The following is a 13113-nucleotide window of genomic DNA, read 5'->3' as shown; positions in this document are numbered from 1 at the left end:
GGTGGTCACAGTTACATGTATAAGCTATCAACCAGTACACAACGCCCAGACAAATCAGTTTTCCTAGTCTAAGTAAAAAAGTAGATTTACTGATTCTTAGCTTCCCTGACATTATAAAATATTATAGCTACATTGTCTGCATTATGAGTTTTAGAAAGAAAAAAAAAAAATCAACATATTTTGAGGTATTTCTGTACCTTGATTCTCCAGGACTGGAACTGAACTGAGCACACATATTTGGAAATCTTCCTTGACTGGTTACTAACAAATCTGAAAGTTTCAGCGCTTCACCTTCTGCTTGGATGAAAAAATCTGCTTTTTTGGAGGAGTTTGGATGAAACTGAAATTCTGCACAGAAGTCTTCTCTTTTCTGTCCCAGGTTGTTGTGGGTTTCTAATTGGAAACAGATATGAATTTATTTTCTTATTTGGAGAAAAAATACACCTTTTTATCACTTAAAAATGGTTTGCTACATTGTTGTTTGTAGCAAAAGTTTAGTTCTCCATGCACACCTTCTTCACTCATAAGGAATGAGCACTGTGCTGCTTCAGGCACTGATGTAGCAGTTACTACCTACTTACCAGTCTTTTCTCATGCAGTCCTGAAAAATTCACTGCCATTTCCCAATCCTATTTTCCCTTCAATGACTGATTAAAATGACCTTACAAACCACCTACCTATCAGTTTGGGAAAAAATCTCTATCCTAGTGAGGCATGATGAATTTCCACTCTAAACAAGTGAATTTTCAGATTTTGAACTACAATTTCACTTACATTGAGGTCTTTTTCAAAGGCATTTTAGTTACAAAAGGAGATTAACAAGATGTAATTAGCAACAAACAACTTAAGGTCCCACTGGTCACTTCCAGAATGTGTGAGCTAGAGACTCATACAACTAAAGAATCCAGAGAAAGCAAAGCACAAATTGTGTCAAAGGGAAAAATCATCTGATTATAACATTGAGTATGATAGGCAATTCTCCTAAGCCTGGCTACTAGATATTTTTAGGATGTATTTCTGATATCAAGGTACTTAAGTAAAAGAAGGATCTACATACCAAGAATATTCTTTCATAAAGCAAGAACAAGTTTTAATTATAGAACTATATTAAAAAATGATGAGAAAGACATTAGAAAAAACTGAAAACGGAAAAAAAAAAAAGTATTTTTCACAAGTAGGGAACACATAGTAAAGCTTTTGCTTATTTAATAAAGTTAGTATTTCCAGTCATTTTGGATAAATTGTACTTTAAATACTATTTGATCCAACTTATTACTTCCACCTCAAAAAAATAAGAACAGATACATAAAAAATAATAAGAAATTGACATCTACAAATTGCCTGAAAATATACATCAATCAGCACCAAGATGTCATGCTGCATATAAAACAGAAAAGCACAAATTCCAAGTGAAAAAATACTAAAGAATGTCTGTAAAATCAGCTGCAAGAGATTCTTCCTTCTGTGAAGAAGGAAAGGCACAGACAGTGGCACAGGTAACATCCTGAGAGTGAAAAGAGAATCTTCTTGTGGATTGGCTGGAGATGGTTTAACAATTCTCCACAAAAGCTGTGCATTACCATCATGTAGAGATGTTTTCATACGTGCAACTCATCCATATTCTCTCTTTATCTACAAGTTCTCTTGAATCCACTCTCACCATTCCTCTAAACTACAACCACTGACTTTCATACTAGAGAAACAACAAACAACAGTGCAGCAGAATCCTTGTTTCTGAGTAGTAATAAGCACAAGGGGATCATAACCTGATAAGACACTAATTAACAAATATAATCTAATACTGCTTCCAGTACTGTGATTGAAATGTATTCCTTGTATCAGATCCTTTTGCAGCTAATGCTAAAATTGACATAGCCACCTAGATTCTGAGCAAATGTACACTGTTCGCTGGCTCAGCTTCCTGTAGGCTTGCGAGCAGAGATTACTTTAAGGTCCTGCTACATTTAAAAACCACGTTCAAACTCTCATTCCCCCTTACTGTATATAGAATTAATTATTTCTAAAGAAATTCTAAAGAAATTTCTAAAGAAATCAACTGCTAAGAAATTATCCCAACATTGGAACGACAAAATTCTGAATCCTCTCCAATTAATACTACATGAAAAACAATTTAGTCTGAATTTTAATACTTGCAAAGCCTTTTACGGGAGGCATAAACTTGGTTGTGTTTCCCATTTGATTTCCAATGAAGAACTGCCAGTCAAACACGGCATCCTGTCCACTTCTTCCATTTCAGACACAGTGACCTGTGTACGTATATATTTATATACAAATATTGCAAATTATGCTGTCACACTCTGAAGGAGGGTGCAATGCTTCAGCTGCATTAACAACCTTTTCCTCTCTTTCTTCTTTGGACATCAACATTTTCACCAAGGCTGTCATCCCTGTTGCAGGCTGTGCTAGTCTCAGGTGGGTGGGATTCCCAAAGGCAGATCTTATCAGTAAAGACTGAGGTGAAGACATTGAGTAACATACTCCTTTCTCACCACAGCCTCTGCTGCATTTAAGCATGGGGCAACATTTCTACACTGCTCCTTTTACATTTTATATATCCGTAGAATAATTTTTTGCTTCTCTTCTCGTCTGTTTTAAGATTGAATTCCAGATGGGCTTTGGCTTTCCAAACCCCATCCTTGCACAGAGAATATTCTGCATTCCACATCTTTTATGCATTCATTTTATGCCTGAGTTCAGTCAGGAGCAAAAGGTATTTGGCTGCCTTTGCTGGATTTCCTGCTTGTCAGGATAGACCATTTTTTAGCTTGGAGTAGGCAAATCTTGAATACTTCATCACTCCAGGACTGAATCCTATACGAATATCTACTCTCCTGAAGCCCAAGGCTAAGGTTCTGCTTCTGCCCTTCACCCTCCTCTCAGGATCCAGAAACTCTACCATTTCATAACAACTGCAGCCAACGCTGTCTCCCACTCTGATATCTCCAGCCAGTACTTCCTTGTTTCTAAGTACTGGATCCAACAAAGCACCCTCCCTTGCTGTCTCAGCAATCACTTTCTTCGGCAGTTGTCAACAAAGGACTCTAGAAATCTTCTACACTGTGTCCTGCTGTGTTGACCTTCCAGCGGATTACCAGCATCATTGAAGTCCCCTATGAGGACCATGGCCTGCGAACATAAGGCTGCTGCTTCTTATCTGCAGGAGGAGGTAAATATCTGCAGATTAACCCCTGATTAAATCATGGGCCAAACTGAAGATTGGGATACTTCATGTGTCCTTTCATTAGTAAACGAAACCTTATGGAAACAAGAAAATAATTTAGCCTGGGACTACACCTGTTTTGACATCTATTACTGCTAATGTTGCTTCTTTAAGCAATTTATATTTGCTACACACCTTTCATCCAGATTCAATTCCTTCAAGTGCATGGGTAAGACTGAGCACCATACAGCAAACCTGTAAGTGGCATTCCTGGAAATATTAGATGAAATACAGTGGAACTATCTTTCCCCCTGTTAGCACTGTAAAAGAGAAACAAGACAGCAGCCTTCTCTACTCAGAATCAGAAGCACTCTGCTCAAAGGCATTAAAAGTTTTTTCACTTGTTTCAATAAAGCTTTAATTGTTTTGTTATTTTCTTTTGTCAATTTGCTGAATTTGTCAATAGAATGCTTTGAGGAAGGCATTTTGAACATTGTCAGATCAATAAGAACAGTGAAGTTTTTATTTCTAAAAACACTTCTACATTTAGTCTGTGACACTGTCCCCACCCCAAGTAATTTAGGCCTTGGTACTTGGTAGATTCTTGTCTTCCCCTTAAACCAAGCAGCAACGTTAATCAATGCACTTCAGTGCTTTTCTTCATGCCTCCTGCAAATTGTATTATGCACTAATTACCAATGCTGCAGAGACACACTGGGGAGTAAGTAGCATTTGCAATAATCAGGCTGCACAAAGAACATCAGTGAAAGCATACAACAGCCTTGAAATCTTTGGAAAAAAGGGTGTAGTTTTCATTAAGTGGTATCACCACCATTGATTCTGGTTCTTGAGTACACTAAACAACTTATTTTCCATATAGAATAGAACAAGTTCAGTAGCTCAGATTAATATTTCACTATAGGGAGAAGCAGAACAGCTGATCTTCTGTTTTATGTATTTATCTTGAATGAATAGCTCATTCACATTAAGGGAAAGAAAGGCAAATGTTAGGAAGAAGAAATATAAAGACACTAGAAATAAAGCTGGGAATTGATTATAGGGGAAGCAGGGAGAAGATAATGTCGCCACAGCTTGAAATAGTAAAGGTAGAACAGAATTCAACGTTGGTAAGCAAGAAGTGGTTAAAAAGTCAAAGTAAAAATATGAAACCTAAAGCAATTGGAAGGCAGCCACAATTTCTCAGAGCTTTTTCTCAGAAAGGGGGGACTGGAAGTAACAGAGGTGGAAGAGCATCAGAGAATCCTGTAATATGGAAACTGATAATACAAAAAGAAGCATTGAAGATGCAAGTGCACAGAAAACAGAGTTTTGCCTTCAAGGCCAAGGAGGCAGCAGCCTCTTTTATGCACAGCTGGTGAGATGCATTCACCATTCCACCATCCAGCAAAGCTGGAGCCTTTTCTGTCTGCGACTTTTAGCACCCCATTATCCAAACTGCTCTGATCACCTCTGAGATTTGCAGAGGGGTCTCTGAGGAACAAAAGGAAAAAACAGCAGCAACAACAACAAACCTAGAACAGCACACAGTACTGTAGAATCTACGCTTGGCTACAATCCACCCTGCAGAGGATGATGAGGACACCAGAAGTCCCAGACCAGCTTCAAATGTAACAATAGTTACCTACAGCTTTCAAGTACTTGTTTTAAGTCAGTCTGTAGCACAGATAAAGCATGTTCTTCTCTGCCTGCAAAAGACTGCATGAATGAACCCGTAAAAGAATGGGAGTAAGAGACAGAATAGAAGGAGAAGTAAAATAGAGAAGGAAGAGAACAACCATACACATTTCAGGGAAAAAAAGACACAGAACAAAACATGTTGCCGTACATGAAGAACTGACTACAACTTTAATGACTAAATCCCTCCAAAATCCATTTCTTAACAAACTAATAAGGACACATGTACTCCTTTTTCCCCACCTCTTTCCTGGGGCATGAGTCTGTGGGTCCACCCACCCTATTAGTCATGGAACCAGGTCAAATCCACCAGTAAACCATTGACAGTTTGATACTGTTTCCCATAGTATTCTCATGGAAAAGCTGGCAGCCCATAGCTTGGGCAGATATGCTCTCTGCTGGGTAAATAACTGGCTGGATGGCCGGGCCCAGAGTGTGGCAGTGGTCATACCCAGCTGGTGACCAACCATGAATGGCATTCCCCAGAGATTGGTACTGGGAGCTGTCCTATTCAATATTTTTACTGATGACCTGATGAGGGGATTGAGTGCACCTTCAGTAAGTTTTCAGATGACACCAAGTTGGGAGAAAGTGTCGATCTGCCAGGGTAGGAAGTCCCTACAGAGGGATCTGGACAGGCTGGATAGCTGGGCTGAGGTCAGTGGGATGAAGTTCAAGTCCAAATGCCAAGCTATGCACTTAGGCCACAGCAAACCCAGACAACACTAAAGGATTAGGGCAGAGTGGATGGAAGACCATGTAGAGAAACAGACCTGGGGTATTGATTGATGCTCAGTTGAACATGAGCAAGCAATGTGCCAGCAAGAAGGCCATTGTGGTATCCTATATCAGAAATAGTGTTGTCAACAGGGATCATCCTCTCCTCTTGGCACTGGTGAGGCCACACCTCGAGTACTGTGTACAGTTTTGGGACCCTCACTACAGGAAAAGGTGCTCAGAAAAGTCAACAAAGCTGGTGAGGCAACTGGAGCACAAGCCTTATGAAGAGTGGCCAAGGAACCTGGAATTGTTTAGTCTCTAGAAGAGGAGACTCAGGAGAGACTGTATTGCTCTCTACAACTACCTGAAAAGCGATTGTGGTGAGGTGGGAATCGGCCTCTTCTCCCATGTAACTAGTGACAGGACGAGAGGGAATGGCCTTAGGTTGCACCAGGAAAGATTCAGGTTGTACATTAGGAAATAATTATTCAAGAGAGTGGGTAGGCACTAGAACAGGTGGCCCAGGGAGGTAGTGGAGTCACTGTCCCTGGAAGTGTTCGAGAAACATTTAGATGTTGTACTGAGGACATGGTTTAGTGCAAAATATTGGTGACAGGTGAATGGTTGGACTGGATGATCTTAAAGGTCTTTTCTAACCTTGGTGATTCTATGAACATTCTATGATTCCAACTTTCCCAGCTATGGTAATCAAGTTAGTACTATGCCTGAATATTCATTCATGAGCTGAAAATGACAACTAAGTCTTTCTGACAAAGACAAATGTTCATTCACGTTAACCACTGCAACTTCTACCAAACACTTGTGAAAGGCTCAGATAACTTAACAATTCACCTCATACTGAATGAATAAGAGGCATAAATCCTGAAAATGAGTGAGAAACACAAAACTGAGGGATTTTATAGGTATAGATATGCAAGAAAAGAAATTGAGGTTGGTGGAAGAAATCTGATCCTATTGCTTGGCATAAGTGGAAAAAATAAGAGTTGGGTTAGGATTTGTGCACTTTCAGAGCGTCTGTCCTTTCCTTTTTCATTTCTATTGTTAACACAAACACAGCATGTATAATTAACATGCATATCTCAAACAGCGTTATATTATTTTTAACTTTCTCTCACAATTTTACTTTTTCCAAAATCTGTGAGCTTGTATTCCCAAGAAAAGATACAGTTCTTATTTTCAAGAAGGAGGTAATTCCTGTTTCTGGAAAACAATTACAAAAGCTCCGTACAAAAAGTTTAAGCTCAAGACACATTTTCTTGAAAACAAAACAAAACAAAAAGCCATAACTAAAACAAACAAGTGTAGCTTTACTCACCTTTGGGTTTACTACAGATATACTTAAGATATAGTTACTTAGTCCCCTTCAGTATCATGCAGTTCACTGAGAACCAGTAATTTCAATTACAAATAAATCACTGATGTTTCATGACACACTTCTTACCATTCAAAAAAAACTGGACAACATTTAAGACAGTTATTCAGTAGGACTCAAAGATCTCACGAAATCACTTGCGCAGCAAGAGAGAATGGCAGTCACAGGAAACCTGATAACATCAAGGCTGAGCTCTGAATAGTTTTGTAATATAAATCTAACTCCTTTTAATTTCTCAGTGCTCTGCGTAGCCAAAGTAAAGAATACACATAAAGAAAACACATAAAGAAGTGCCAAGGCATTGGCTCTTATGAAGAGGAAATAGCCACAAAGATGCATTGTATGTTCAGTGCCCCAACAATCATCAAGTGAAAAGGATGAGGCAACTCTTACTGAGATAGAGTATGTGATCTTACTGTAAGAAACAAGTGACAGAGGTTCATTTCAAATAAATCTTGAAAGCAACATTTTCTCAAGATATTTTAGAAAGGATACATAAGTACCGTGATAGTATGAGCAAGACTGAAGCACACAAAAGTCATGGTGGAAATAAAACTGCAGAAGTTTGTGTTGTATCATGGAGGCTATTACCTCACTGGTGGCCCTTGCTCCATTCTCCTCGGAGAAACTGAATTCTTTTCGTTCCATCAGAGAGGCCTAATGCAACTTGAATAACTGCAAAAAGCAACTCACTTCAAATGAATTCCAAGAAAAATATATCATTTTTACCTATTAATGATAACATTTACAGAACCAAAAGATTAAGAGGAATTTTAAATAATCTTCCATATTCCTTTATGATGACCTTAATTCACATGACAGACTACAGTATTTCTACATTAGAAGACTGATATGCTGTGTACATATATAGAAACTTCTTGTAAACTTCTTATAATTTCAGTAGAAGGCAGAAGAAATGAAACCATTTTTCTTTTTATATTGACTATAGTTTTAATACAGAAAACGTGAATAATTAACACTGTTAATCTTTTTAGAATTCAGATTAATAAAACAGTAAAACTCTAATGAATGATCACTGGTTATGGTTTGTACTTATTAAGTCCAAAATCCCAATCAAATATTTCAATGTATTAGAATTTTATTGAAAGAGTTCTCTGCAAATGAGGTAAAAATAACTTAAGCTGTATTTAGAATTAAAACTTGCTGTATATCCCGTAACATAAATACATACCAAAAAAAAAGAGGCTTGAAAATACCTTACTGTTAGCTAAAATACAGACAAAAGTCAGAAGTTTAATGATTCATTTTTAATTCCCTAAAGGAATCTAAGAGAACACTGAATTAATTCTGTGTTAGCAACTTAAGCAGAGGGTGACACCTGTGTTACTTTGAGTGCTTCTTTATTCACCTGTACTTGCATGGAACACTGGCAACATCCTTCATAAAAAAAAACAAATTGAGGAGGAGATTAAGAACAACTGGAGTTATTCTGGCAAAGGCTAGTTTTACAATTCTCTGAAGACTGATTATTTTTGTAATGATGTTTCCCTTGTCCGTCTCTCAAGTCTTTTGCTCTCCTATTTTGCATCTAAGCAGCAATTGAAGAAAGTACCATTAGAAAAGGTAGAAAAATGCTTCCAAGTCTTTAAAATAAGTGACCAACCATTATTTCGGTAGTCACTGCTGTTAACTCGTGATGCACTTATTAATGTGCAAATATCACACATTTCCTTCAGCATTCCACTCTCCGTTTGCAATTCATTAACACACTTATTTTAAAACAGTAGTCTCTGAGAAGACACCAGATTTTCACTGGATTGGTCTCATACTTGAAAAAAGCATTTTTATACTCTGAATGCATCAAAACAGCAGAATCTTTAAACAGATACTAAGTGGATTCACAGCAACACAATGTTAGTTCTAATGGATGGATGATTGTGTTTGGTCTTTTGAAACTTTGAAGTATAGGTAAGTCTTGATCACACAAATTAATAAATCCTAAAGCTGGAGTTAACAATAACCATTACACCCAAATTCTGCAGCTTAGCCCAGCCAATTTTTCAAAAGGTCAGGTTGTGAACTGGAGAAGATCAGGGAGGTCCACCGCATAGCTTTGTTGCCAGGCATCTCTCGTCTGGATTGTTGCAGGCATTTATTAGTATTCGTCAGCAGACTCAACAAAGCAAACAAGAAATTCAAGCACGAATAATAAAATGAAATGCTGCTATATAACCCTTTGTCATTCAGCAAATACGGGACTTTTTAGCTACATTGTTCCTAAACCTGGGTTACTACTTTAATTTTTCTCCACAGTGCTGACTGAATGAGTATGCATGTGTGTTAAATGCAGAGCTCCCTTAACAACTGCAGGACTGCCATTTAATCTGTTGGTAGATGGACCATTTCCTGTGGGAACTCTAGCTATGATTTCCAGATCCACCAAATAAATCTCAGATTAAGATTCCAAATGAAACCTGCCTTTGGCAGATAAAAAATGTCAAGATGGATATAAACAGTAAAATTATAAATTATCTAGGTGTTGCACGATGACTTGATGTGCGCTTTTTGTTTACACTTTCCCCGATATCACAACTATACAAGGCATTCATCAAATGTCACACTTTCATAATATTGGAGGCATCATTAAAACTGTTTGGCTAAGGACCTTGAAGTGTTTAAGCAGTAGCTCAAAAGTATATTTGTGCAAAGTAGAAGAATAAATTTACATATCAGCAGCAGCTCATAAGGGATGGGTAAATATTCTGTTTATCTCTCATTGTAATTCAGGTTAGTTTAAATACAGGGTTTCAGGATATCATTACAGCCTATATGGAGTTATTACATAATTTCCAAACATAGTGTGTGCTAGAGTTTTACTAAGCATGCTGTGTTTATATTTTCTAAAACAGCTGAAAACAAAGTAAACTCTTCTATCCCATTTTTCTTTTGCTATTGTGATCCCAGACAATTGCTTCTCACATATAGCCTCTTTCATTATCTAAATCTTAATGATCCAGAACTCCTTTTTATCTAGGCAGGGTCTTGTTTCCTGATGGCCATTAATTATAGTGGAAATTCTCTTATCCAAACGTAGTCAACCTCCCCTACCACACACAAACAACTAAGGCTTTGCTGAATTTCGTGTTCCAAGTTACGTCCCAGAAAACTACAGCCTTACAATTATTAAAAAAAATAAATACTGCAACTTTAAATGTCCAACGTAAAAGAAAGGTCACAGTGTGAACTGACAGGAAGACACCTCACCCACACACCCTGATACCTGCATACCTCTACTAAAAACACACGTGAACTCTCAGAAGTGAATCTCCAATGCACTCTAGAGATCCAGGGTATGCTTATTTATTAAATAAAATTCTTTGTTACACCTTCCTGCTGAACTTAAACATCATTCTAGTTAATAAAGTACTAGCAGCAAAAGTGTCTAAAGAAGAAAATAACCAAATTTCTGCATTTTTGCCAAGTCTTCTAAAGGTCCTGCTGATGTACCACATACCAATCACTGTGGAATAACTGCTGCTCCTTCCTGAAGCACATTTCAAGACATTCTGAAGTTAGCTGCACTCAAATATTAAACACTAAGGAGATTCAAAGTGCAATACTTCAAGGTCTCTCCCCATCTGTAGTGCTTGCAGGACTTGGTGCAGATCAGGCACTACATATTTTCAGTTTTTTAACAAAATCATATCACAACACTTAAATGAGTCAGGCAGATAATGAAGACTTATTTGTGCTTCTTATGACAAGTCTTTCTCCACTCAGCCTGTACAAATGTGCTATATTTAACCAGTCAAAATGTATAAGAGAAGAAAGGGGTAAGAAAAGGAAACATGAGAATTTATATAGATGAAAGAGGGATTACATTTATAGGAAAGATTAGACAGCAGCAGATCTTCACATCCAATACTCTGCAGAGAAACCTGCCACCATTCTTACCACTTTAAAATGGGCAGCTAGCATGCAGCAATTTTGAGGCTGAAAGTAATGCACCTATGCAAGACACAAACTGAGTCACACGTTGAAGAGAATACTGCCTCTGTGTGTATCATGTGGATTCCTCTGCATAAATACATATGCAGCATTCAGATCTTCCTCCTTTTCAAGGTAAGCAGCATTCCTTGTTGCTAAAAATAGGGAAGGAAAGGAAGAACAAACTCACAATATCTCATCTTGAGGCATGTGAAAGAAGAAACAGACTTCAATATGACAATTGTTGTTTATTCTGCTTCTACTGCAGCCTTGGAAGAAAAACTTCAGATTTACTCTAATTAACCTGAAGCTGTAGCTGAGGTATTCTGGAGAAAGAGGAAGCAACTCCTCTACCACCAATTGCTTTCTGACCTAGTTATATCATCAGACAAAAAATGAGTAAAATCTTTCAACATCTCAGCACTTTTAAAGCTTCCTTTACCCCTTCATCTTGGTGGGTTGGTGTTAAAGTCACACAACAGTAATTCCAGACAAATTCTTGTAATTATTATAAAGCCATACCACTCTCCTCCCCTTCCTCCCCCCCCCCCCCCCAAAAAAAAAAAACAAAACTGCACAGCTTGAAAAATTTTCTTAATGACAATGTACAAATACATGGTGAGGGGCAGAAATTTCATTTCTAGAAAAAAAATGATAGACTACTCAGCCTATACATATGACTGTCACCGCCTCAATTACCATGAACACACAAGTAATGGCTGATGATGAAGAGCATTTATACATAGCAGTAAATAAACGCACAAAATATTCTAGTGAGTTTTTATTCCGTGAAATATTATTCATTACGCAGCAGAATGTAGAAGTATTTTTTTAAACAATACAGACACATACACATCATGACCATGACAATACAAGGAAAGCTATGACCAGATTCTTAACAGAAAACAGCACACACTCATGCAAACAAATGAATGCACAAACACACAACGCAAAGGAAACTACTGTCTACAAATAAGCTTGTGGCATGCACTTGTGTCTGAGCAGTTCTATATACAGATAATTTGTTCATTAGGTTTGCATAGCTGTTCTCCTCTCTTTCTCCTGGATGAAGCAAAACTAGAAAGCAACAGCTCACCACCTGATACAACATTTTTCAGACTTCTGTGCACCATCTGATTCTGCAATCCCATTCCAATCTACATTTCCACATGTCTTTCATACTGGAATCTCCTCTGAACTGGAGTTTCCAGGCAGGCAATTTTAAAGTATTTTTATGAGTCATGCAAACATTCTTGTGCAGGAGAAGAAGCTACAGTGAAAGTGTCCATATTTACCATAACTTAGAGCTGACAACAAATTCTTAAGGGTGAAACTGGTTCACTGACACATATTTCTGTAGATGCTTTAAGTAGCGATTTAGAAATGTGCATTATTCCCCTGCTTGAAAAATATAACATCTATCTTTTAAAAGAAGTCAACCACTTTCCCATTAAAAACAAACATCTTATGAATTTTAACTAATAATACACAATGCATTTTAATCTAGAGTCAGCAAAATTGTAAAGTTGTTGTCAAAACAGACCAAACAGTATTCTGTATTCTAAGGCTTCACCCTAATTTCTGCTTTGTCCTTAAAAAACATGTTCACTCAGAAATATGACCCAAGTAAAACACTACAGCAGTGAAAAACAAGTATACCTTCACTCCTTCAAATCCAGTACAGGTGTGAATGTAGTCATGAGTCAAATGAAACAAAATTTCCAGTATTTCAACACTTACTGCTTCACTATCATTATAACTCTTTTGTAAAATTCGCATATCAGGTCATGAATATTTATCTAAGGACAGAAAGAATCCTTTTATGTTTTCACGTTATTAATGTTTCTGCATGTTTTTTCATGCATGTAAACTCTGAAGAAGTAACAATGCAATCCAGGTGCAGAGTGCATCTACAGCCCTATAATATTAAGTGATGCAGCTACTACAATAAAAGCTAATATAAGTTTATTTTTATAATAGACTATGGTCCTAGGCTTTATAGTTTCTATTCTGAATATTTTTCCTTTGGAAATTACAGAATCTTTACTGGCCTGCTGCTAACTCCCTAATACATTCCCTCAAGTATTATTAGAAATGAGAATAGTCACTATCCTTTTAAAAACTGAGTCCTTTGGTAATAAACAGTACATTTAATCAGATAAAAACTCAAAATAAT

General features: G+C 37.3%; 1 protein-coding gene across 22 annotated transcripts in view; it reads right to left on the bottom strand.

Moving 5' to 3' along the window:
- MIPOL1 (mirror-image polydactyly 1) overlaps window positions 1–13113 on the bottom strand; it is a 175516-nt gene that overhangs the window by 133547 nt on the left and 28856 nt on the right. For all 22 annotated transcript variants that reach the window (XM_085225228.1, XM_085225245.1, XM_085225236.1 and 19 more), the window contains one exon: window positions 198–393. In XM_085225228.1, coding sequence (XP_085081354.1) covers window positions 198–393 — 196 coding nt within the window. The remainder of the gene's footprint in view (window positions 1–197; window positions 394–13113) is intronic.

Source organism: Meleagris gallopavo, chromosome 5 (assembly GCF_905368555.1).
Source record: "Meleagris gallopavo chromosome 5, MGAL_WU_HG_1.1, whole genome shotgun sequence".
Classification (NCBI taxonomy): domain Eukaryota; kingdom Metazoa; phylum Chordata; class Aves; order Galliformes; family Phasianidae; genus Meleagris; species Meleagris gallopavo.
The sequence above is the reverse complement of the archived record's forward strand: the minus strand, read 5'-3'. Positions and strand labels throughout refer to the sequence as shown.